At 41.6% G+C, this 21,486-nt stretch overlaps 1 protein-coding gene across 14 annotated transcripts in view; it reads left to right on the forward strand.

Moving 5' to 3' along the window:
- Positions 1-21,486, forward strand: part of BLM (BLM RecQ like helicase) — a 107,335-nt gene that overhangs the window by 55,869 nt on the left and 29,980 nt on the right. For 12 of the 14 annotated variants that reach the window (XR_012415393.1, XR_012415392.1, XR_012415388.1 and 9 more), the window contains 3 exons: positions 13-161; positions 14,959-15,065; positions 17,197-17,357. Coding sequence is in view for 7 of the 14 variants with exons in the window: in XM_015453405.4 (XP_015308891.3) it covers positions 13-161; positions 14,959-15,065; positions 17,197-17,357 (417 nt within the window). In the remaining 7 variants the exon portion in view is untranslated. The remainder of the gene's footprint in view (positions 1-12; positions 162-14,958; positions 15,066-17,196; positions 17,358-21,486) is intronic. The other 2 variants (XR_012415391.1, XR_012415390.1) reach the window with 1 other exon arrangement.

Consider the following 21,486-nt stretch of genomic DNA (forward strand, 5'->3'; position numbering starts at 1 on the left):
TTTCCCAACTAGTGGGGACATGATTTTCGTCAAGATTACAAAAGAATGAATATGCTTCGCCAGAAGTTTCCTTCTGTTCCGGTGATGGCTCTTACGGCCACAGCTAATCCCAGAGTACAGAAGGACATCCTCACTCAGCTGAAGATTCTCAGACCTCAGGTGTAAGTTGTTGCACGTCATGTATTTGAGAACCCTGGGGCAGTGATTGCCAGAGCTGCTACACGTTAGAATTACCTGTGGCGCTTTAACACCACTACCCCACCCCACCCCCATGCCCAAGTTGTACCCAATGGCAGCTAAATCAGAATGTTTGGGGCTGAGAGCCAGTAGTTTTTTTAAAAATCCCCAAGTGATTACAATGTGCAGCGGAGTTTGGGAACCAGAGTCCTAGGGCTTTTCTTCACTTGCTGAAATTAAAACTCCATTTCAGTACCTACTTTGGAAGTAGGGATAAATTGCATACCATACCTATCATCCCTGGTATAGTCCCAGCAATAAATAAATTTTTACTTATCTAATTTTGGCGTCCATATATCCTAGAGTATATTTCGTGAAGTGAAAGATGACCCTGCTTTGTCATTTCCCCCTAAGGTCCCAATTGAATCCACGATGTTGAAAATGGTCCAGATACTATGTCGAATAGTTTTTTTACTTTGTTTTCTTCTCAACAACAAATTGCTTCTTGTTGCCACCACATCCATAGCTCTTCAGTAACAAAACCTATAAAAGAAATCCCCGCATATGTATCTAGGCTGTACTGGATTATTTTATACTTCTACCTGAGTTTGTAGAGATACGGATTTTTGGTAGGTTTATTCACTCAGCAAATATTTAACAACCGTTGTGTGCCAAGGTTAAAGTATTTTTTTCTTCTAGTTTGTTAGTGTGCGCTTGAGTTTGAGATGTAAACATTAACATGGTATGCCTGAAGGAGTAATGACGGAACCGGATACTGGGGTGAATTTTTGAAGCACAGCTTTTGTTCATTTGAAAATAAAGGGCCGGGCGCGGTGGCTCAAACCTGTAATCCCAGCACTTTGGGAGGCCGACACGAGCAGATCACGAGGTCAGGAGATTGAGACCATCCTGGCTAACCCGGTGAAACCCCGTCTCTACTAAAAAAAAAAATACAAAAAACTAGCCGGGCGAGGTGGCGGGCACCTGTAGTCCCAGCTACTCATGAGGCTGAGGCAGGAGAATGGCGCAAACCCGGGAGGCAGAGCTTGCAGTGAGCTGAGATCCGGCCACTGCACTCCAGCCTGGGCGACAGAGCGAGACTCCGTCTCAAAAAAAAAAAAAAAGAAAAGAAAAGAAAATAAAGACAAGCTGGCTCTGTAAATATTATAAGCAGTAAGAACAGCAACAGTATCTCTTAGAGGATTATGAGAAGAACTGAAGGTTCCTTATGAAGGATATGAATGGGTCATTAGATTAAGATAGCTACAAAGGCTTTTGCAGGTTAAACTGGCAGCTTCTAAATTATCTGATCTAAATCAAGGAATTCCAACATTTTGGGTTTCTTCCAGCCTTTAAGTTGTTTGGTTCCGGCCTAGAATATTTTATTACTAGTAGCACTGTTATATAGCACTAATGACCATACTCAAGTGCAAGGATTTTAGAGTCCTCAGAATTTTGCGTGTGTGACCACAAAGTTTGGAATGGAATATTTTAATTTAATCTCACTTGCAGAGGAGTATTTGTATAAAATTTGGGGAAAAATATTTTGCTTCTATCATTGATATGCATTATAATGCTATATTTAACGTGTCATATTAGGCTAGGCATAGTGGCTCACACCTGTAATCCCAGCACTTTGGGAAGCCAAGGCAGATGGATCACCTGCGGTCAGGAGTTCAAGACCAGCCTGGCCAGCGTGGCAATACCCCATCTTTACTAAAAATACAAAAATTAGCCAGGCCTGGTGGCATGCGCCTGTAATACCTGCTACTCAAGAGGCTGAGGCAGGAGAATTGCTTAAACCCAGGAGGTGGAGGTTGCAGTGAGCCAAGATCACGCCACTGTACTCCAGCCTGGGCAACAGTGTGAGGCTCTGTCTCAAAAAAAAAAAAAAAAACACACAAAAACCAAAAAATTTATATTATACTCTAGATTCTAATAAATAGCCTATTTGCAAGAACTTTGCTTCTATAAGTACTGCATTGATCCATTTTTTTTTTTTTTTTTTTTTTTTTTTTTGAGACAGATCTTGCCATGTTGCCTTGTTACCCAGGCTGGTCTCGAACTCCTGGGCTTAAACAATCCTCGCGTCTCAGCCTTCCTAAGTGCTGGGATTTTTCTGTCTGCTTATGCCAGATGTAATCTATTGTTCTTTTGGATCAGTTACATTAATGACAAATGCCCATAGTTAAATGATAAAAAAAATTTCTTTTCCTTTTGAATGACTTTTTGTAAGTATAGGATTTGTGATTTATGTTTGAGTAAACAGTGCACATATTTATTTATTTATTTAGGGGCAGGCACCTTGAATCTCTTTTCTTAGTACTGTGGAGAAGAGATCTGCCTGGGAAAGCAAGGTTGTGGATTTCCAGTCTCCAGCACTTGGTACATAATTGGTACTCAGTAGTAATCAGTAAATGAAAAACATGGAGGAATTTGGGTAAATGTAAAAATTTAGGTATGTCTGTTGACTCCTTAATGTGTTTGGCCCTTCCCTGCATTTGGAAGTAGGAAATTTTAAGGAACACTTTCTGGAACTCTGTTTCCTGATCTCTTCTGCCAGTAGGCCCCTGGTTTGGATTAACTTTGCTCAACTGCTGCTATGTCGTGACCCTGGTGAAGTCAAGTATTCCTAAGGTTGAAGCCACAGCCCCTGTGCTGCTCTCCTCCTGCCAGTCTATAATAATATCCTTCCTCTTTGGGAAATACAAGGCACATAAGAAAGGCTATATTCCATTTCCTTAGGGCCTTCAAATATGAACTGGAAGAGAGCAAAGAGACAGGCATATAGAGTTAACTATAGTAGAACAATAATAATAGCTAACACTTACATATCCAGCCTACTCAGTGTGCCAGGCCCTGTTGTCATTTTATGTGTATTAACCCCCTTGTCCACACAGAAGCAAGGTAGGTACTCCTATTTTCCTCATTCTACAGGTGAGGAAATTGAGGCACAAAGAGACTACATAACTTCATATGCCTAGTGAGAGTTGGAGTGAGAACTTAAAACCCCAGAAAGCTGGTTTCAGAATCCTTTAAATACTAGGTCAAATTGCAGAAAGAAGAAAGCAGTGATTTGAGATGTAAATTACAACTGCAGAAACTGAAGAAGACAAGATAAGCTAGAACCCCCAGTAACAGCTGTTATGAGGAGGAGTCAGATCAAGTTTCATAAAGGAACTGGGCATTGTAGGAGGAGTAGTTTATTTAAAAGCGTAGGCTGGGCGTGGTGGCTCACGCCTGTAATCCCAGCACTTTGGGAGGCCGAGGTGGGTGGATCACCTGAGGTCAGGAGTTCAAGACCAGCCTGACCAACAAGGAGAAACCCTGTCTCTACTAAAAATACAAAACTAGCCAGGCCTGGTGGTGCATGCCTGTAATCCCAGCTACTGGGGAGGCTGAGGCGGGAGAATTGCTTGAACCTGGGAGTCGGAGGTTGCAGTGAGCCGAGATTGTATCACTGCACCCCATCCTGGGCAACAAGAGTGAGACTCTGTCTAAAAAATAAATAAATAAATAAATAAAAGTGTAAACAGCAGCCTAGCACAGTGGCTCACACCTGTACACCTGTAATCCCAGCACTTTGGGAGTCCAAGGCAGACAGATCACCTGAGGTCAGGAGTTCAAGACCAGCCTGGCCAACATGTTGAAACCCCATCTCTACTAAAAATATAAAAATTAACCAGGCGTGGTGGTGGGCATCTGTAATGCCAGCTACTTGGGAGGCTGAGGCAGGAAAATTGGTTGTACCTGGGAGGTGGAGGTTGCAGTGATCTGAGATCATGCTACTGCACTGCAGCCTGGGTGATAGAGCAAGACTCCATCTCAAAAACAAACAAACAACAACGAAAGTTTAAACGGCTGTATTGAGATACAATTTACATACCATAAAATTCACCTAAAGTTGACACTTCAGTGGCCTTTTTTTTAGTTTGTTTATGGGGTTGTGCAGCCATCACCATTATCTAATTTTAGAACATGTTCGTCTCCATTGAAAGGGAGAGCACACCCAGTAGCAGTCAATTCCTACTTTCTCACTCCGCCATTCCTAGGCAACCCCTCATCTACTTTCTGTCTCCGTAGATTTGCGCCTATTCTGGACATTTCATATAAATGGAATTAAATGGAATCACATAACATGCGACCTTTTGTGACTGACTTATTTCACTGAGCATGTTTTTAAGGTTCCTCCATGTTGTAGCCTGTTCCAGTATTTCATTCCTTTCTATTTTCAAATAATACTCCATTTTATGGATCCTACTCTCTGTTTTATTTACCCATTCATCATTTGATGGATGTTCAAGCTGTTTCAATTTTTTGGTTTTTTTGAATAATGCTGCTGTGAACATTTGTGTAGAAATTGTTCTGTGGTCATAAGTTTTATTTCTCTTGGGTTGCTGGGTCTGTGGTAACTGTACGATTAACCTTTTCAAGGACTGCTAAACTATTTTTCAAAGTGCCTCCATCTTTTTTTTTTTTTGAAATGGAGTCTCACTCTGTCACCCAGGCTGGAGTACAGTGACACAATCTTGGCTCACTGCAACCTCCACCTCCTGGGTTCAAGCGATTCTCCTGCCTTAGCCTCCTGAGTAGCTGGGAGTACAGGCACGTGCCACCACACCTGGCTAATTTTGTATTTTTAGTAGAGACGGGGTTCTACCATGTTGGCCAGGCTGTTCTTAAACTCCTGACCTCAGGTGATCCACCTGTCTCGACCTCCCAAAATGCTGGGATTACAGGTGTGAGTCACCGCGCCCGGCCGCCTCTATCATTTTATATTACCTTCAGCAGTGTATGGGGGTTGCAATTTTTCCCATTGCATGTGTTGATGAACACATGCTCATCAACATTTGTTACTGTCTTTTTTTTATTACAGCTATATGAAGTGGTAGGTGAATGGCATTTTAGCAGACAAAGAGTGAAAATTCAGGGCTGACGTTTCTGTTATAAAAATACTGGTCAGGCCAGGCTCGGTGGCTCACGCCTGTAATCCCAGCACTTTGGGTGGCTGAGGCGGGTGGATCACCTGAGGTCAGGAGCTGGAGACTAGCCTGGCCAACATGGTGAAACCCCATCTCTACTAAAACTACAAAAATTAGCCGGGCATGATGGCATGCACCTATAGTTGCAGCTACTCGGGAGGCTGAGACAAGAGAATTGCTTGAAACTGGGAGGCGGAGGTTGCAGTGAGCCAAGATCACACCACTACACTCCAGCCAAAAAAAAAGTACAGGTCACGCCCAAGGAATGGTGAATAATCCATTGGATAAGTGGAGAAACATAGAGAAGGGATGACCCTGACAAGGTGGCTTGAGGCCAGATCATGGAGGGCCTTGCATATAACGATGGTAAAATGTTTGGACTTTATTCTTTTGGCACTTTAACCTGGGAAGTGGCTTGATCTGAACTGTGTAGATGAATGATAACCCTGGCAAGATAATAGAGGAGAGGATGAGTGGGAGAACAGAAAGTTAGAGGTAGAGCAGCCCTTCAGGAACCTGTTGCAGTAATTGAGGAGAGCTGATGCTGGTGGTAACAGCAGAAGTGGAAGAAAGAAACGGAGTCAAGAGAGAGGGCAGGAATGGCAACTAAATGGAATGAGAAAAGTGGATATGGTTGAAGTTTATAGTAGTTCCTGGGGCAGGTGACTAGTACCATTGACCATAAATGGAAATGGAGGAAGTAAGATGAGTAATAAATTTGATTTTAGATGCATGGTGCCTGGGATGTTTAAGGGATGAGTGGATGACCAAGATAGCTATCTTCAACCTTCTTTGGTCACATGTACCTCCTGAAAGAATCCTGGAAAACTATGTACCTCCTGCATACATACATACATACATACATACATATATATATATGTTTTAGACTGAGTTTGGTTCTTGTTGCCCAGGCTGGAGTGCAATGACACAATCTCTACAACCCCCACCTCCTGAGTTCAAGTGATTCTCCTGCCTCAGCCTCCCGAGTAGCTGGGACTACAGGCACTTGCCACCATGCCCGGCTAATTTTTGTATTTTTAGTAGAGACAGGGTTTCACCGTGTTGGCCAGGCTGGTCTCAAACTCCTAACCTCAGGTGATCCGCCCGCCCCAGCCTCCCAAAATGCTGGGATTATGTGAGCCACCACACCCAGCCATAAGCAAACATTTTGATTGAGAATGGATCTCTTAATGAGATAGGCCTTTAGTTTGTTTAAGAGATGAGATCTCGTTATATTGTTCGGGTTAGTCTAGAATTCCTGGCCTCAAGTGATCCTCCCACCTTAATCTTCTAAATAGTGGGGACTACAGGTGAGTACCACCACACCCAGCTAGGACTTTTTGTTGTTCAGTTAGTTCACATGTCTGGACGAATTGGGTCTGTTCATATTTCTTATTTTTATGGATGTAAGCACTAAGAAACATTGCTCACATAAACATGTAGATGAGAATGGAAGGCATTTTTTGTAGCTGTAACAATTATTTGAATTCCTTCTGACATATATGCCAAGATTACATAATGATCCATCATCAAAAATTATTTTTAATTATCTGTCAACCTAATTCAATTAGGTCCTTCAGATTCGTGGTAAGCAAAGAATTGGAAACTCTCTGACTGGGAAAATAAGCAAGATCAATGGTTATTCACTTTATTTTTTTCTAGGAAAAATACCCTTTACCAATACTTACCTAATGACTATTAAGTAGTCTTATTATTCTTTCAACAAGAATCCTGTTCCCTGTATCCAATATGTATGGAAGAGTTAGAGAAATCAGAATACTGTTAGTTTCAGTATACCTTTCCAATATGATATTTTTGACAAAATATTTTATTGTGTGATGTGCTTCTCTAATAACTTTTTTGTTGTTGGTTTTTGAGAAAGGGTCCCAGTCTGTCACCCAGGATGGAGTGAGTACGGTGGTGCAATCTCGGCTCACTGCAACCTCCACCTCCCAGGCTCAATTTCTCCTCCTGCCTCAACCACCTGAGTAGCCGGGACTACAGGCGTGCACCACCATACCTGGCTAATTTTTATGGTTTTTGTTTGTTTGTTTGTATTGTTTTTTCGTAGAGACAGAGTTTCACCATCTTGCCCAGACTGGTCTCAAACTTCTGAGCTCAAGGGATCTGCCTGCCCCAGCCTCCCAAAGTACTGGGATTACAGGCGTGGACCACCATTTCCAACCATATTATGTGATATACTTTTAAATACAGTTTTGTCAAAACTTTGTGGCTATAGATTAGCTCTTTCCAAAAATGGGAAATGACTACCATATAACCTAATTGGTAAAGCCAGTCTTTACTGCTAAATTAGACTTCTTTTCTTTGTGGGTTTTGTTTTGTTTTGTTTTTGTTTTTGTTTTTGTTTTGGAGATGAGGTCTTACTCTCACTATGTTGCCCAGGCTGGTCTTGAACTCCGGGGCTTAAGTGATCTTCCTGCCCTAGCCTCCTGAGTAGCTGGGACTACAGGCACATACCACCATGCCTGGCTGACTTCATTTTTCTTTTCTTTTGAGTGGGGGGAGGGGAGGATGGAGTTTTGCTCTTATCACCAAGGCTGGAGTGCAGTGGCTCACTGCAACCTCCACCTCCTGGGTTCAAGTGATTCTCCTGTCTCAGCCTCCCGAGTAGCTGGGATTACAGGCTCCTGCCACCACGCCCAGCTAATTTTTTGTATTTCTGGTAGAGATGGAGTTTTGCCATGTTGGGCAGGCTGGTCTTGAACTCCTGACCTCAGGTGATCTGCCCGCCTCTGCCTGCCAAAGTGCTGGGATTAGGCGTGAGCCACTGCACCTGGCCTCATTTTTCAATTCACATTAACTATTTAGTATACATCACATGACAACTATTGTCAATTCCAAAAGCAGCAAGCTGAGCTCTAGTTGACTTTGTTTCCTCACACAACACTTTGAAAAGACATGAGTTTGACACCTCAAACATGATAATATTTACCATTTTAATGGTAATATCCAGCAGAACCTTAGACAAGAAACAATAGAATCTAACTTTTAAGAAAACTTTATTAAAATGTAATTCACACACTATAAAATTCATCCATTTAAAGAGTACAATTTAGTAGGTTGGTTTTTTTCTGTATTTTCACAGAATTGTACAACCATCCCCAATATCTAAGTTGAGAGGATGGGGAGCAGCTGCTATTTTCACAGAATTGTACAACCATCCCTAATATCTAAGTTTAGGGCATTTTTATCACCCCAGCAAGAAACCTGGTATCCATTAGCAGCTGCTCCCCATCCTCTCCCTCTTGTTTGTGCCTGGCTTCTTTCACTGAGCATAGTTTTCAAGGGTCATCCATGTTGGTGCATTGGTCAGTACTTCATTCATTTTTATAGCTGAATAATATTCCAGTGTATGAGTGTTTTGCATTTTATTTATCCATTCATCAGTTGATGGGAACTGTCTGTAACTAGATATTTGGTAATTCCAAACATCTTATTTTCCAACAGGCAGAGTAAGATTTGTTACATGTAATAAACTCCAAGGATCTATTAACTTTTTCATTATAACAAATTGTGTAAATATTGCTTTTAGTTAGTTACCCACAGTCCTTTTGCAGAAGAGATAGTTGTCTTGGTTTTAATTGGATTTGTGATCTACAACTTTATGTTCTAATCTCATGTCATTTTTATTATTTTTAGTAAAAGTAATTTGTTTGACTAAATTAACTGGTAAACAGTTCTGAGCTTTTTCAATTGTGTCTACAAATTTTAAGAAATTCAGATCATATGCCAGATGTTTTTAGTAACAGCTTTGTTGTGGTATAACCCACATACCATACAATTCCCATATTTAAAAAGTACAATTCAAAGTTTTTAGTATATTCAGAATTGTACAACCATTGCCAGAGTTTTAGAACATTTCATCACCCTCCAAAAACACCCAAACCCATTACAGTTCAATCTCCTTTTCCCCTCACATCTCCACCCTGCCAGCCCTAGGCAACCACTAATCTACTTTCTATGTATAGATTTGCCTACTCTGGGTATCTTGTGTAAACAGAATCAGAATCATCCAATATGTGATCTTTTGTGACTGTCTACTTAATATAATGTTTTCATGGTTTATTAGTGAATAATATTCCATTGTATATGTATATGACATTTTATTTATTCATCAGTTGATATTGGGTTATTTCCATTTTTATTTTTTACTATTATAAATAATGCTAGTATAATCATACATGTATAAATTTTTGTGTGGACATATGTTTTCATTTCTCTTAGGTATATACACCAGGAGTGAAATTATTGGGTCATATAGTAACTCGATGTTTAACCTTTTCCTTTTTTTTTTTTTTGAGACAGAGTCTCACTCTAACCCAGGCTGGAGTGCAGTGGTGCAATCTTGGCTTACCACAACCTCCGCCTCCCCAGTTCAAGTGATTCTTCTGCCTCAGCCTCCTGAGTAGCTGGTACTACAGGTGTGCACCACCACACCCGGCTAATTTTTGTGTTTTTAGTAGAGATGGGGGTTTCCCCATATTGGCCAGGCTGGTCTCAAACTCCTGACCTCGTGATCCGCCCGCCTCGGCCTCCCAAAGTGCTGGAATTACAGGCATAAGCCACCGTGCCTGGCCTATGTTTAACCTTTTAAAGAACTGTCACACTGTTTTCCAAAGTGGCTGTGCCATTTTACATTTTCACTAGTGATGTACGAGGGTTCCACTTTTTTCATATCCTCCCCAATGCTTGTTTTTGTCTCTCTTTTTGACCCAAAGATTTTTTTAAATTAATAAAACACTTTTCTGAAAATAAAGTGTATTTTTTTAATGTGGGAAAAAGCAATAAGGCCATTGTTGTGCCCAGTCACAATAGCATTCCTATCGGTGGGGAGACTCATGCACCATTTCCAAATCGAGTCAAATAAATTTTAAGAATTTCTTTATCATTTGTATTCCTAGACAGTTCTTAAATCTACTACCTTTTTTGCCACAGTCTGCTATACATTCTTCCTTTTCAAGCACTAAAAGGACTCTAGGTGTTTTTTGCAAAGAAATGCTGTCATAAGAGAAGTGGTATCAAAGTATTTTTTAATGGTAGTCTCAAAGACTTTCAGGGTAATGCATTCTGTGATTATAGAGATGAAAGAAACAACATCATGAAGTGAAGGCCATCTTCATTCCCACCGCCTTATTCTCAGTATATCTGAATTCAGAACATCCTAATAAGGGCCAAAATACTTTGTTCCTAGTTACTCTTCACCCTTAACAGAAATAAGTAAAACACCTAAAGATATGAGGCCCTCCTACCAAGGATTTCTAGTGCTTTAATTAAAGAAAATTTCACCTACACCCATACTATATTTCAATTTGCTTTGTTTGGTGTCCTGGAGGTTTTTACATCCTGGAACAGTTCACAGTGGTAAAATTCAGAATGGATGAAAAGTAGGATTGGTTTGTTTGTTTTCAGAAAGTGAGACAATTGTAAAAGGGAAAAATGGGAAAGGTGAAACAAGCAGGATGTCTTTTTTCTTTCTTTCTTTCTTTCTTTTTAGACAGAGTCTCGCTCTGTTGCCCAGGCTGGAATGCAGTGGCGTGATGTCGGCTCACTGCAACCTCCGCCTCTCGGGTTCAAGGGATTCTCCTGCCTCGGCCTCCTGAGTAGCTGGGATTACAGGCATGTGCCACCATGCCTGGCCAGTTTTTGTATTTTTAGTAGAGACAGGGTTTCACCATGTTGGTTAGGCTGGTTTCGAACTCCTGATACTGTCATCCGCCCGCCTTGGCCTCCCAAAGTGCTGGGATTACAGGCGTGAGCTACCGCGCCCAGCCAGGATGTCTTTTTTTTTTAAATAGAGACAGGAGTCTCACTTTATTGCCCAACTGGTCTTTAACTGCTGCGCACAAGTGATCCTCTTGCCTTTGCCTTCCAAAATGTTGAGATTGTTGATGTGAGCCACCGCCCCTGGCCAGGATGTCTTGTCTGTGGGAGCATTCTCAGATCAGTCTTAGGGAAAAGGACAGCCAGCCCTTCGTATCCACAGTTTCTGCATCTGCAGATTCACCCAACTGTATATCAAACACATTTGAAAGAAAAATAGTTTCTGAAAGTTTTAAAATGCAAGATTCGAATTTGCTGAGCACCAAGTGCTATGCTGTGTCCACATGAATGAAGGGATGTGTAGGCATACTCTGCTGTATCCTGCCGCCATGACAGAAGAAAAGTGTTACATAATTACTGACAGTACAGTGTAGCAACTATTTAGATGGCATTTATTTAATACATTGTATTGAGTATTATAAGTAATCTAGAGATGGTTTAAAATATACAGGAGGATGTGCATAGGTTATATACATATACTACACCATTTTATATCAGGGACTTGAGCATCCTTGGATTTATGTATCCGAGGAGGCCCTAGAACCAATCCCCCGTGGGAAACCAAGGGATGCGAAAATTGAGGGTCTGAATTTGTTTAAGACTATCTTTGCTCATGTATACACAGAAAGTCTTTGTGAACCCCTAGGAATGTATGCTTCCCAATTTTAGACCACTGGTCTAAAAAGATATTGAAATGTGGTTTAGAACTCTGAAAAGAGGTCTAAGGTGAGGGCAAAAGCTGGGACACATGGGACTGAAATTTGGGTGCTGTTTAAGGCAGTGAGAGTGCTGAAGGAGATGATGGAAGAGAAGAGAAGAGAGCCAGATGTCTGTGGGGTGATTCTCACTTAAGGAGTGAGCAAAGGAAGAAGAGGTGGAAGTGGAGAAACCAGAGATGCAAGGGAGAAAATCCCATGGGAATATAAAGTTGTAAGACATAATAGAGAATTTTCACTAAGGGTAGCCAACAATGTAGAATACAGGCCAGGCGCGGTGGCTCACAACTGTAATTCCAGCACTTTGGGAGGCTGAGGCGGGAGGATCACCTGAGGTCAAGAGTTCAAGACCAGCCTGACCAACATGGTGAAACCCCATTTCTACTAAAAATATGAAATATTAGATGGGCGTGGTGGTGAGTGCCTGTCGTCCCAGCCGCTCAGGAGGCTGAGGCAGGAGAATTGCTTGAACCTGGGAGGCAGAGGTTGCAGTGAGCCGATATCATGCCACTGCACCCCAGCCTGGGGGACAGAGTGAGATGGTCTCAAAAAAAAAAAAAAGGTAGAATACAGAGAGGCCAGAGAGACTGAAGTCTGAAAGAAGACCCATCTTTGCATATACCAAATGCAGCAAGATCACTGCTGCCTATTGTGTGGGCCCATCTAGTTGGATTTAGATGCAAAAACAGAAAGCCAGTGGTTTTATTCCTCATCTTTTCTTCCTCTGATCCTGTATATAGGCAGCCCCCGCGACACAGGTTACTGCAGTTTATGATCTTTTCTTCTGTCTACCCAGGCATGGAGATGTCTTTGTGCTCTATCCTTACCATGTTCCACAGTGTTCTCTCTCCTCCTGTGGGTTGGATATAGTTGAAATGTGGAGCAGTGGAGGTACCTGGAGGGCAGGACCCTATAACAATTCTGTCACCTTTCTTTAGTTTTAAAAGCCTTGGAAAAAAAATTGGTAGAATTGTAGAGGCAAAATTGAGAATAGAAAATAATGATAATTGAAATTGAATGTGTAGTTAGTTGGTTGGGAACATAAGTATCTTCTGAGAAACTTGCCATTGGAGGAAAAGAGACAAGTTGATTAGAAGATAGATCAACAGAGGCTTTTGTTGGAAAGGGTGGTCCTAGAACGTATTCAGAGACAGAAGAAAAATTCACAGAACAGACTGAAAATACAAAAGAGGAGATAATGGAGAGAACAAGCTCACTGAGGAAGTGGGAGGGAGGAAATGGGACAAGAATAGTAGATCAGAGGAAGAGGAGGAGCCCATCTGTCTCAGAGTTAGCCACATTTTATTTGGGGTCAAGAACAAAAATAAAGTGACCATGATCAGTAGGGCTTTAGCAACTTCTGCTGTCCTGCAGTTAGCTCTTTATATATCCCAGGGGTGTCCAATCTTTTGGCTTCCCTGGGCTATATTGGAAGAAGAAGGATTGTCTTGGACCACACATAAAATACACTAACTGGCTGGGTGCGGTGGCTCACACCTGTAATTCCAGCACTTTGAGAGGCCGAGGTGGGCAGATCACCTGAGGTCAGGAGTTCGAGATGAGTCTGGCCAACATGGTGAAACCCCGTCTCTACTAAAAATAACAAAAATTAGCTGAGCGTGGTGGCGGGCACCTGTAATCCCAGCTACTCAGGAGGCTGAGGCAGGAGAAGTGCTTGAATCCAGGAGATGGAGGTCGTAGTGAGCTGGGATTGCACCCTTGCAGTCCAGCCTGGGTGACAAGTGCAAGACTCCCTCTCAAAAAAATAATAATAATACACTAACAGTAACAATAGCTGATGAGCTTTATTTAAAAATTGCAAAAAATCTCACTGTTTTAAGGGAGCTTATGAATTTGTGTTGGGCCACATTCAAAACTACCCTGGGCTGCATGTGGCCTGCGGGCTGCGGGTTGGATGAGCTTGAGTACCTGGTCAAAATTTGGGAATATTGATGGCCTAAAAATACGCATATTTCCAGCCGGGTGCGTTGGCTCACGCCTGTAATCCCAGCACTTTGGGAGGGCAAGGCGGGTGGATCACGAGGTCAGGAGATCAAGACCATCCTGGCTAACACAGTGAAACCCCGTCTCTACTAAAAATAAAAAATTAGCCAGGTGTGGTGGCGGGCGCCTGTCGGTCCCAACTACTTGGGAGGCTGAGGCAGGAGAATGGCTTCAACCCGGGAGGTGGAGCTTGCAGTGAGCCGAGATCGCCCCACTGCACTCCAGCCTGGGCCAAAGAGCGAGACTCCGTTTCAAAAAAAAAAAGTATATTGTATGAGTTCCTTAATATTTTAAATAATATTCTAACCATCTCTGCTTATAGTCAGCCTCATCTTGGAGTCAAGAGACTGGGCTCCTGCTTACTTTGTCTTTTCTATGTGTTTTCTCTTCTACAATCCTAATTTTTTGTCATCTAGTCCCATAAACATTCCCTCTTTATCACCATTCTTTTCTTTAACCCTTAGCCTAACTTCCATTTCAGTGTTCTATTATGTAAGCTGCTAATGACAGTATTCAACTGAAGACTACTTGATAGGCTGGGCCCGGTGGCTCATGCCTGTAATCCCAGCACTTTGGGAGGCTGAGGCGGGTGGATTGCTTGAGGTCAGGAGTTCGAGACCAGCCTGGCCAACACAGTGAAACTCTGTCTCTACTAAAAATACAAAAATTAACTGGGCGCGATGGCGGGCATCCATAATCCCAGCTACTTGGGAGGCTGAGGCAGGAGAATGGCTTGAACCCAGAAGGCAGAGGTTGTAGTGAGCCAAGATCGCGCCACTGTACTCTAGCCTGGGTGACAGAGTGAGACTGTCTCAAAAAAAAAAAAAAAAAAAAAAAACTACTTGATATTAGCTTGGGCTGCTATGACAGAATACTGTAGACTGGGTGGCTCAAACAAAAATTTATTTCTTATGGTTCTGAAAGCCAGGAAGTCCAAGATCAAGATGCTGGCAGATCCCATGTCAGATGAGGTCCCTCTTCCTGGTTTGTAAATGGCAGTATTCTCTTTGTATACTCACATATGAGGGTGGGGAGAGCCAGCAAGGTCTCTGCTTATTTTTGAGCACTTACCTCATTCATAACTCCACCTCTCATGACCTAATTATCTCCCAAAGGCTCCAACTCCTAATACTATCACATTGGGGGTTAGGATTTTAGGGGGACACATGTAGTCTATAACAATACCGAAAGTTATACTTTCTCATAATAACTAAATTTTATGTTTGGGACTTTTTTAGGTTTAGCATGAGCTTTAACAGACATAATCTGAAATACTATGTATTACCGAAAAAGCCTAAAAAGGTGGCATTTGACTGCCTAGAATGGATCAGAAAACACTACCCATGTGAGTACAGCCATGTGATTAACTGTCTAGAAGTAACAAATAAATGTCTTTTTAGTACCACAATAGGATATATAAAATTGCATATTAAACATTCCTTTTTGCATTATGACAGCACTAACTTGCTATTTATAGAGCAGACTATTGCAACTCTCTCAATTCTGGAAATTGTAAAATCTCATTTGGTTTGATAACAAGAAATTCTAACAAAAATATATTAAATACTCCCTCCTGCACACGTGTATTATAACTTTTGGTTTCAATGTCTTTCCTGAGGCTTCAATCAGTGTTTGAATTATACAGCTTTTTGTTTTAGTTCCTTGTCCCAAGCCTGCCTGCCTTTGAGTTTTACTAACTAAAATGAGATTCTGAATTCATAGTAGTTTTCCATGTAACCCCCTTTCCACTTTTCCATGGAGAATATTTTTGGTATTTCTATTTTATTTTTTAGAAATTAATATACATGTTTGTGTGGACAAATCAGTCAGTAGAGATCCACCAAGAAAAAGTCAGTGATTTCCCTGCTCAGGCCCACCTCTCCCAGGCAGCTAATGTCAGTAGCTTCACGTGTATATCTAGACCTTTGGCTCAGTCACAGAGAGATGACTTTTCCTTTAATATCTTTTAATTTCCATTTCTAAAAACAACACACATGGCCAGGCGTGGTGGCTCACGCCTGTAATCCCAGCACTTTGGGAGGCCAAGATGGGAGGATCACGAGGTCAGGAGATCGAGACCAACCTGGTTAACACAGTGAAACCCCGTCTGTACTAAAAATACAAAAAAACTAACCGGGTGTAGTGGCGGGCCCTTGTAGTCCCAGCTACTCGGCTGAAGCGAGAGCATGGCATGAACCTGGGAGGCGGAGGTTGCAGTGAGCCGAGATCACGCCACTGCACTCCAGCCTGGGTGATAGGGTGAGACTCCGTCTCAAAAAAAAAAAAACCACACACACACACATAATAATAAATATAATATATGCTCATTAAAGAAAATTTAGATGGCCAGGCACTGTGGCTCACACCTGTAATCTCAGCATTTTGGGAGGCCAAGGTGGGTGGATCACTTGAGGTCAGGATTTCAAGACCAGCCTGGCCAAAATGGTGAAACCCCACCTCTATAAAAATTAGCCAGGCATGGTGGCACACACCTGTAGTTCCAGCTATTCTGGAGGCTGAGGCAGAAGAACTGCTTGAACCCAGGAGGCAGAGGTTGCAGTGAGCTGAGATCGTGCCACTGCACTCCAGCCTGGGCGACAGAGCAAGACTGTCTCAAAAAACAAAAAAGAAAATTTAGAAAGCAACAAAAAGAAGAAACAAAAGACAAACATCATTCAATGAGCAAAATCACTGTTATCATGTTATTATTAATTTCCAGTATTAATCTACTTTATATCATGAGCATTTTCCCATGTCTTTTAAAAATTTAGAAAACACTTGATAGTTATAGTATATTTTATTTCACAGTTCCCTTTACTTATTTCCCTAATGTTGCTATTAAAATCTTTGTGATTTTTAAAGTTTGAAGTTTTGCAAGGATGGCTTTTTTTTTTTTTTTTTTTTTTTGAGGCTGAGTCTCACTCTATCTCCAGGCTGGAGTACAGTGGTACAATCTTGGCTCTCTGCAACCTCTGCCTCCTAGGTTCAAGTGATTCTCCTGCCTCAGCCTCCTGACTAACTGGGATTACAGGCGCCCACCACCACACCTGGCTAATTTTTTTTGTATTTTTAACAGAGATAGGGTTTCGCCATGTTGGCCAGGCTGGTCTTGAACTCCTGACCTCAAATGATCTGCCCTCCTTGGCCTCCCAAAGTGCTGGGATTACAGGCATGAGCCACCTCGCCCGACCAAGGGTGGCTTTTTGATGCCCACATGTATCTAGTGTGAAGTAGAACCCAGAGTTCATCCAGGTCCAACTCACGTGTCATTAGCAGCAACAGGATGAAAAGCCACATCTCATTTCCAGTGCACATGAATTCCTTGCTTGAATTATTCACGTGTGTGGTCTTCCAGCAGTATAAGAACACTATGGGAGATCTATTTATGGTTCATGTATTTCTAAAAACATAGTGTAAATTGTGTTGTTGTTTATGTTAAAAATTCTTGTTTCTCAGTACTCTTGGTTTCTTGGCAGATGACTCAGGGATAATTTACTGCCTCTCCAGGCGAGAATGTGACACCATGGCCGACACATTACAGAGAGATGGGCTCGCTGCTCTTGCTTACCATGCTGGCCTCAGTGATTCTGCCAGAGACGAAGTGCAGCAGAAGTGGATTAATCAGGATGGCTGTCAGGTAACATTTTTAAAGATAAACAAATAATAGAAATAATATTTTATAGCATATAACCAAACATGCATGTGTAGAATGCAAACTTTTACCTTGAAGGTAGTAAACATCAAAATAAGACTGAAATTTAAAAACGGATTTTCCTTTGATACTTCTAGTGTTGCTTTTTCTTTCATAAAAAAGTATTGCTTGAGATATAATTCACATATCATAAAATTTATCCTTTCAAAGCAAATAAGTTAGTACTTTTTACTATATTTGCAAAGTTGTACAATCATCATCACTATCTAATTCCAGAATTTTTGATCACCATAAAAAGAAACCTCATACCCACTCGCTTCCCCCACCCCCTAATGCCTGGAAACCACGAATCTACTAACTACTACTAACCTGTTTCTAGAGTTTATTACTCTGTACATTGCATGTAAATAGAATCATACAATATGTAGTCTTTGTAACTTTTTTTTTTTTTCCCAGAGACAGAGTTTCGCTCTGTCTCCCAGACTGCAGTGCAGTGGAGGACTCTCAACTTACTTCTACCTCCACCTCCCAGGTTCAAATGATTCTCCTGCCTCAGCCTCCTGAGTAGATGGAATTACAGACACGCACCACCATGCCCGGCTAATTTTTGTATTTAATATTTTTAGTGGAGACAGGATTTTGCCATGTTGGCCAGGCTGATCTCGAACTCGTGGCCTCAAGTGATCCACCTGCCTCAGCCTCCCAAATTGCTGGGATTATAGGCACAAGCCACCTTGCCTAGTCTGTTTGCTTTTATTTAGCATAAGTTTTTCAAGATTTATTCATATTTTAGCATATATAAGTACTTCATACCTTTTTATGGTCAGATAATATTCTGTTATATGGATATAACACAGTTTGTTTATCTACTCATCAGCTGGTTAGACATTTGGCTTGTTTCTTTCTTTCTTTCTTTTTTTTTTTTTTTTTTTTGAGACAAGGTCTTACTCTTTCATTCAGAGCTGGAGTGCAGTGGCATGACCTCTGCTTACTCCAGACCATACCTCAAACAATCCTTCCATTTCTCAAGTTGCTAGGACCACAGGTGCACCACTATGCCCAGCTAATTTTTTTTATTTTTTGTATAAACGAGGTCTCCCTGTGTTGTCCAGCCTGGTCTTGAACTCCTGGACTCAAGTGATACTCCTGCCTCAACCTACCAAATTGCTGCAATTATAGGTGTGAGCCACCATCCCCGGTGTGTTTCTGCTTCTTGACTACTATGAATAATGGCTTTGTGAGCATTCATGTACAAGTTTTTCCATGGACATATGCTTTCAGTTCTCTTGGGTAGACACCTGGGAGTGGACTTGCTGGGTCAAATGGCAACTCTTTAACTTTTAGAGGAACTGTCAAACTGCTTTTCCAAGTGGCTCTGCAGTTCTGCATTCTCACCAGCAATGTATGAGGTGCCAGTGTCTCCACATCTTCGCCAATATTTTTTACTGTCCAGCTTTTTTAATGTGTTCATCCTTGTGGGTGGGAAATGGCATCTCTTTGTGGGGTTTTTTTCTTTTTTGAGACAGAGTCTTGCTCTGTCACCCAGGCTGGAGTGCAGTGGCGCGATCTTGGCTCACTGCAACTTCCACCTCCCAATTCAAGCAATTCTCCTACTTCAACCTCCCAAGTAGCCAGGACTACAGGCATGTGCCACCACACCCAGCTAATTTTTGTATTTTTAGTAGAGATGGGATTTCACCATATTGGCCAGGCTGGTCGCAAACTCCTGACCTCATGATCCGCCCACCTCAGCCTCCCAAAGTGCTGGGATTACAGGTGTGAGCCACCGTGCCTGGCCCTCTTTGTGGTTTTGATTTGCATTTCCCTAGTAACTAACAATATTGGGCATCTGTTTCTGAGATGAGAAATTTTCCATCACCCAGGTGGGTGGGGAGGAAATACTGAGAATACTTTAGGCATCTCTTATTGTGATGAATGCCAGCCTTGGATAGATCCCTCTAAATGTAAGGATGAATTTGAGCAAAACAACTAATAATTACTTGAAGCCAATGAAAAGTTTTGGTGTAGGAAAAAGTATTTACTTTGAAGATTCAGAGGAAAAATATCTCTCAAAATTGTTTTCTCTGGGAAAACAAAATTTTAGAGGATATCAGTTTAGTATCCTGAGAAAGATATAAGAAGACTTGAAATACATGAACTAGCAACAACTTCCATAAGAAGATCGCAGGGTGAGATGAAGGGAGAAATAAAAATCCAGTTTATGGCCAGGTGCAGTGGCCCACGTCTGTAATCCCAGCACTTTGAGAGGCCAATGTGGACGGATCACCTGAGATCAGGAGTTTGAGACCAGCCTGGCCACTATGGTGAAACCCTTTCTCTACTAAAAATGCAAAAATTAGCCAGATGAGGTAGTGGGCATCTGTAGTCCCAGCTACTCGGGAGGCTGAGGCAGGAGAATCACTTGAACGTAGCAGCCGGAGGTTGCAGTGAGCTGAGATCATGCCACTGTACTCCAGCCTAGGAAACAGAAACGAGACTCCATCTCAAAAAAAAAAAGAAAGAAAAATTCGGTTTATCCAAATAAGAAAAACAAAACTAAGAGCAGAATTATATATTAAGACACAAATGGAATGACTCAGTGGAGACAATAGAATCAGTGATGTAGTGAATAACTTGAGAATGCAAGGGAAAAAAGAGATTAAAAGGGGATGGGGGTAGAAATTATCTTTGTTGACAAAAGGAGGTAAGGATTCAGCCTAAGAACAGTGAGTGTACCCAAGCAAGAAAGCAGGATAATTGAAACAGATAAGTGCGTTATAAATAAATACATAACAAATATATAACAAAAATAATAGAAGACTGTCTTCAGAATTGGAAGAAGGAAGACTGGGACTGAAGAATTTCATACCCAGCTCATTATGAAAGGTCATTTTCAGATATGCAAAAAGTTCAGAAATATATCACTGATTTGTCTTCACTGAAATACTGATTTCAGTCTTCCCAAATTAGTTTATATTTTAACCCAAATGCCAGTGTTTCCGCACCCCCCCCCCCCCCCCGCTGCCTCCCCACCGTTTGATAAACTTTTTCTAAAGTTTGCCTGGAAGAATATTCAAATGAAAATAAGAGTTTGGAAAAACAAAACAAAACAACTAATAACGCAGGAACACTAGTTTGCAATACATTATAGGCAGATCAGTGGGACAGAACTGACCAGAAAACATGTAAAACAATATATGATAAGGAAAAAGTTTTCAGGAAAGGGCCAGGCATGGTAGTTCACACCTGTAATCCCAGCACTTTGGGAGGCCAAGGTGGGAAGATCACTTGAGCCTAGGAGTTCGCTACCAGCCCAAGCAATGTGGTGAAACCCTGTTTCTACAAAAAAACACAAAAATTAGCCTGGCATACTGGTGCACACCTGTAGTCCCAGCTACTCGGGAGGCTGAGGCAGGAGAATCGCTTGAACCCTGGAGGTGGAGGTTGCGGTGAGCCAAAATCGCGCCACTGCATTCCAGCCTGGGCAACAGACTGAGACTCTCTCAAAAAAAAAAAAAATGATTTTTTTCAAGTGCTTTAAATTGTTATATATAGTATAAATAATCTACAGTGGAGATATACATATAACTTTGATGAAAAATATGGTTTAAAAATAGGGGTTTATAAAAATCTAATTATTTCTGCTCTCAGACTAATTAATCCTTACAGTCAGAATATAATATTAGCCTACACCAGCTCGACAGACTTGATCTTGTTAGATTCATGAGAATCTAACAAATAGAATAAAACTTGGCCATTATTCTTCACAAAGAATGATGTGGTTTGAAGTTTTAAAAGCACAGAAATAAAAAAGGAAATCACAATTAAAGCCACTTTTCCCAATTTCAAGAAATAAGAGCTTTCAGAAAGAGTTGGCAGCATTGCATCTTCACCTGGAGGCTGCAGGCAGTGCCTCACAGCCCTGTGCCCGCCCTGATAGTGGGAGATGCACCTGGACTTCATGGAACCCTGTGGGTCATGCTTCCGGACCTTTCGGCTGACATCTTGCTGTGCAGCCTCTCCACCTGCTCTCCATCACTAGAAGCTACAGTAGTCTTTCTGTTTCCAAGGAGATTTGCCTTTGATCAGAGTGCCATAAATGTAGATAGATGAC

This window comes from Macaca fascicularis, chromosome 7 (assembly GCF_037993035.2).
Source record: "Macaca fascicularis isolate 582-1 chromosome 7, T2T-MFA8v1.1".
Classification (NCBI taxonomy): domain Eukaryota; kingdom Metazoa; phylum Chordata; class Mammalia; order Primates; family Cercopithecidae; genus Macaca; species Macaca fascicularis.